This window comes from Cupressus sempervirens, chromosome 9 (genome assembly GCF_028749045.1).
Source record: "Cupressus sempervirens isolate cs-2001-9-10 chromosome 9, ASM2874904v1, whole genome shotgun sequence".
NCBI lineage: Eukaryota > Viridiplantae > Streptophyta > Pinopsida > Cupressales > Cupressaceae > Cupressus > Cupressus sempervirens.
In genome coordinates this window covers 63,680,553-63,685,964 of record NC_143126.1, presented here as the reverse complement: position 1 = coordinate 63,685,964, position 5,412 = coordinate 63,680,553, and the positions used below count along the sequence as shown (strand labels likewise).

Here is a 5,412-nt window from a genome sequence, read left to right as displayed (position 1 = left end):
AGGAGAGGTTCTGTAGTGCAGGAGTGGATTGGGAATTTGATTTTTGGGGGATTGATAGAGTGGGATAAAGGGTATCTAAAACACTAATTTGTTTGACAAGTTGTTTGGAGAATTTTGGATTTGTTGCAGGAAAACAGGGTATGGAGACCTAGTAGGACAACTAGGTGAGTTGTGGATTTTGGTGTTGCAGAAGTTGGAGAACCCAAATTGTGGGTTATTTGCAGTGTGGGGGAACATTTGGAGGTGTCCCAATAATTGTCTTGTGTTGTGAGTGCTAGAAGTTGCAGAAGCACTAAAAGGCCTAAATCAGGGATTTAGTCCCTAAAGGCAAATTGGAGACAAAGCTGGATTGAGCCTTCCAAGAATTGGGAGATTGTCCAAACCTTGGAGAAAGGGTTGTTGCAGAGCTTGGTGGATCCTTGAAGTGATCCTAGACTTGGAGAGTAAAATTGTGGGTTGTGTAAGTCCTAAGGACAACTTAGGCCAAATTTGGTTATTCCACTTGCCACTCTGCATCAGGTGGTATCAGAGCAGGAGGAAGACCTTGGTGAGTGGTTTGTTCATCAAAAATGTCGGATGGAGAAGATGGAGAGAGGGAGATCCCATTGAGGATCACCAATATTGAACTAGCCAAGTTGGTGAAAGAACAAATGGCTGAAAGTACGGCAGTCAGGGAAGAGAATAGAAACATGAGGAGAGAGCTTGAAAAGCTCCAAGGCAAATTGAAAAAGGGTAATGATTATGAGTCAGAAGGAGAAGAAGTTGAGAGAGATACTTATGGAAGTGAGATTCCATTGGAGCAAAGACCACTTCTTCAAGCTTTGGAGAGAGTGGGTGCAAAAGGGGGTGACATCCCTATGTTTTATGGCCGGTTGAATCCAGATGAGTGCCTGGATTGGATAGAGGCACTAGACAATCACTTTGAATGTGATTATATCCCTGCTAGTCAAAGGGTGAAGATTGCCAAAGCCAAGTTGAAGGGGCCAGCCCTTACTTGGTGGAACTTTGTTCAAAATGAAAGGTTGGATGAGGGCAAGGAACCCATTTCAACATGGAAAAGGATGAAGGCTGAAGTGAAGAAGCAATTTGTACCGGAGGATTATGAAGTCCTCATAAATCAAAGACTACAAAACCTAAAGCAAAGGGACATGGATGTGAGTGGTTACACTCAAGAATTCCATAACTTGACCCTAAGAGCAAAGGTAAATGAATCAAGCAAACAAAAGTTGGCAAGGTATGTTAATGGCTTAAAGTTTAGCATATAAGATGAACTTACATTGATCAATTTAGAATCTGTCCACCAATGTTTCAATCTTGCATTAAAAATAGAAGAAAAATTGAAGAGGAGAAGTGAAAATAATAGGGGAAGAGGAAGTAATTCATTTAGAGGTAGAGGGGGCAGATTTCATGGTAGAAATAATGCTGAAACCAGGAACCATGAACCATACACCAGTCAAAGAGGCTCCTTTAGGGGTAGGAGACCCAATAGGAACCAAGGAGGAGGCAATGGGAGAGGAAGAGGAGGTCAAGTGTTCACAGGCAGATGTTTTACATGTAACCAAACCGGGCATCAGTCATTCAAGTGTCCTCAAAAAGGTGGAGAATCCAGTAAACCTGTGGATAGGAGAATCAATCTGTTGCAAGAAGAAGAGGATGGGCAAAGCATCTCATCCTATCACACCACAACCTCCAAACCTGCTGATGCTGAACATGGAGAGTGCCTCATGATGCAAAGGACACTTTTGAAGGTACCACAACCTGCAGATCCACCACAGAGAAGATCATTATTCAGGACAAATTGCAAGGTAAAAGGAAAGGTATGCAAGTTGATAGTTGATTCAGGTTCAACAGATAATATAGCCTCTAGAGAAATGGTTAACAAGTTAAAATTGCAAACAATTCCTCACCCTTATCCATATAAGGCTTCATGGTTAACAAAGGAAAATCATACCTTAGTGAATGAGCAGGTTTGGGTTGAATTCACATTGGGTGAATATGCTGACACAATTTTATGTGATGTGACTAATATGGATGCATGCCACCTCTTGCTTGGGAGGCCATGGCAATATGATGTCAATGCAAAACATGATGGGCATACAAATGTGTACACTATTCTGAAAGATGGAGTCAAGTACACAATGAATCCACTACCGGATGATGGAAAGATGGACCATATGGTAAGTAGTATTGCATTGGTTGGTGAAAAGGAATTTTTGCAGTCCTTAAAAGTGAAAGATACTCCTTGTTTTGCAATTGTGACTAAACCTAAGAATGATGTGTCAAACAAAGTAATATTGGATCATGGTTTAAGTGAAGTGGAACTTAGAGAGGTTAGGGAATTGTTAAACAAATACCATGGGATTGTGGCAGGCAGTTCACCTTCGACTTTACCACCAAAAAGGGAAATTAGTCATTGTATAGACCTAATACCAGGGGCTACACTACCCAATAAGGCTGCCTATAAGTTAACCCCAGAACAAAATGAAGAGACAGCTAGACAAATTGAGGATTTGTTGTCTAAAGGCTTGATTAGGAAAAGTGTTAGCCCATGTGCAGTCCCTGCTGTGTTAGCACCAAAGAAAGAGGGCACTTGGAGGCTATGTGTGGATTCAAGGGCTATAAACAAGATAACAATAAGGTATAGGTTTCCCATGCCTAGGATGGAAGACCTTCTTGATTGCCTAGGAGGGGCAAAGTTTTATTCTAAGATAGACTTGAAAAGTGGATACCATCAAATCAGGGTAAGAGAAGGGGATGAGTGGAAAACAGCCTTTAAAACCAATGAGGGACTCTATGAATGGCTTGTCATGCCATTTGGATTGTCAAATGCACCAAGCACCTTTATGAGGCTCATGAATGAGGTCCTCAAACCCTTTCTCAACAAGTTTGTGGTTGTATACTTAGATGATATCCTAATTTTCAGTAAGGATAAAGAAGAACACCTAAAACACATAGATCTTGTATTGCAAAGACTTCATGAGGAAGAATTGAAAATAAACCTTGAAAAGTGCACCTTTGTTAAACAAGAATTGATTTTTCTTGGATTTGTCATTTCTAAGGATTGTTTGAAGATGGACCCCACTAAAATTGAGGCTATCATGCATTGGCCTACACCCACAAGTCCAAGTGAAGTGAAGAGTTTCCATGGTCTATGCAACTTTTATAGGAAATTTATTAAGAATTTTAGTGGAATCTCTGCTCCGATGATTGACACAATAAAAGGTGGAAAGAAATGTAATTTTGTGTGGACACAAGCAGCCCAAGAAGCATTTGAACTCCTAAAACAAAGAATTGCCCAAGGACCTATTTTAACATTTCCTGATTTTAACAAAGTGTTTACAGTTGAATGTGATGCCAGCACCAAAGCTATTGGAGGGGTACTAAGTCAAGAGGGCAGACCAATTGTCTTTTTCAGTGAGAAATTAAATGAGGCTAAATAGAAGTATTCAGTCTATGATTTAGAGTTATATGCAATGGTGCAATCTTTGAAGAGATGGAGGCATTACTTACTTCCTAAAGAATTCATTGTTTTCACTGATAACCAGGCTTTAAGTTTCTTGAACAGGCAGGATAAATTGAACCAGAGGCATATCAAATGTATGGAGTTTATGCAGTCATATACCTTCTCCATTAAGCACAAGAAGGGGGTCATCAACAAGGTTGCTGATGCCTTGAGTAGGAGGAACCTCATGATCCAATCAATTGACCTTGAAAGTGTGGGTATTGATGCCATGAAGGACATGTACCCTCAAGATGAAGATTTTAAAGAGATTTACAAAGTTTTCCAAGACATGGGAGATAGATACCATTCTGATTTTGCAGACTATTTGATTCAAGAGGGCTTATTGTTCAAAGGAGGGAAACTATGTGTACCAAGGGGTTCATATAGAGAAAATATAATTAAGGACAAGCATTGTGGAGGTATGTCAGGTCACTTTGGTTTAGACAAGACCTTGGAACAGGTAAAAAGATTTTACCATTGGCCCAAATTGCAATCTGATGTTAGGAAGTTTGTAGATAGTTGCATAATCTGTCAAAAAGCAAAGGGTCATGCTTCAAATGCAGGTTTATACACTCCATTACCCATTCCTTGCAAGCCATGGGATTCAATAAGTATGGACTTTGTCTTGGGTTTGCCAAAAACAAGGGCAGCAAATGACAGTGTATTTGTTGTTGTTGACAGATTTTCTAAAATGGCTCACTTCATTCCTTGTAGAACCACACATGATGCCTCTCATATTGCAGGGCTTTTCTTTAAGGAGGTTGTAAGACTACATGGTCTTCCTAGATCTATTGTTTCAGACAGAGACTCCAAGTTCCTTGGCCATTTTTGGAGGACACTATGGAAAAGGCTTGGAACTAATTTGAACTTCTCATCTGCTTATCACCCACAGTCTGATGGGCAAATAGAGGTCACAAATAGATCATTGGGGAACATGCTAAGATGTCTCTCACAACAGCATGGAGGATCATGGGACTCTATCCTACCACAAGCCGAATATGCCTATAATGACTCAGTCAATAGAAGCACTGGATTGACACCATTTTAGATTGTCTATGGGGAGCATCCAAGAGGTGTATTAGAACTAAGAGACATCAGTCACCTTGATAGAAAGAGTGCCCAAGCACAAGACTTTGCCCAAGTGATGAAGGACATTCAGCAGCAGCTGAAGGACAGGTTGGAAAGGACTGCAGACAAATACAAAAATTAGGCCAATAAGAAAAGAAGAGACCTCAAATTCAAGGTAGGTGACTTAGTGATGGTGCACCTTAAAAAGGAAAGATTTCCTAAAGGGAAATATACCAAATTGATGATGAAGAAGGCAGGGCCATTCAGAATTTTGCAAAGATGTGGCAACAATGCATACAAAATTGAACTACCTCCAGATGTTGGTCTTTCCCCAATATTTAATGTATCAGATTTATATGCATATAAAGAACCTACTGACATTTGTGATGCAGGTACAGATTTAGACAATAAAGGTGATGATTCTCAATTGCCCAAAGCACATAAACCTCAGATTGAATGTATCCTTGATAAGAAGGTGACTAAACAAACTAGGAGGGCAACATACTATGCATACCTGGTCAAATGGACTGGGTTACCTGCTGAAGATGCCACATGGATGACAAAGGCTGAAATAGAGAAGGCAGGTTTTGTTTTTGACACTATCCCAACTCAAGGGACTTGAGTTTTTTTCAGAGAGGGGTAGTATGGTGCAGAGCACTCCTTGGGAACATTCCTTCTTCATCATTTTGGCATTGGAGGACAAAGCATGGCTGATAGAATAGGTGGTATCAACTCTAGATCATATGTAGACATTTTTCCATCTGCAATCTAATCATGGTCTATGAAGATCTTCTTTGCAATGTAATTGGAGTGTTTCCTTCAAGGAGGCTTGAAGCTAGTTT

The 5,412-nt window shown here is 40.2% G+C and overlaps 2 protein-coding genes across 2 annotated transcripts; both read left to right on the top strand.

Moving 5' to 3' along the window:
• Positions 1-569: 569 nt before the first annotated feature.
• Positions 570-4,550, top strand: LOC149537645 (uncharacterized). The gene is made up of 3 exons (XM_089802359.1): positions 570-1,202; positions 1,575-2,638; positions 3,566-4,550. The coding sequence occupies exons 1-3, from the start codon at positions 570-572 to the stop codon at positions 4,548-4,550; spliced, it is 2,682 nt and encodes an 893-aa protein (XP_089658485.1).
• Positions 4,551-4,760: 210 nt separating this feature from the next.
• LOC149537644 (uncharacterized) lies at positions 4,761-5,192 on the top strand. The gene has a single exon (XM_089802358.1). It carries the CDS (start codon positions 4,761-4,763, stop codon positions 5,190-5,192), a length of 432 nt encoding a protein of 143 aa, XP_089658484.1.
• Positions 5,193-5,412: the final 220 nt, after the last annotated feature.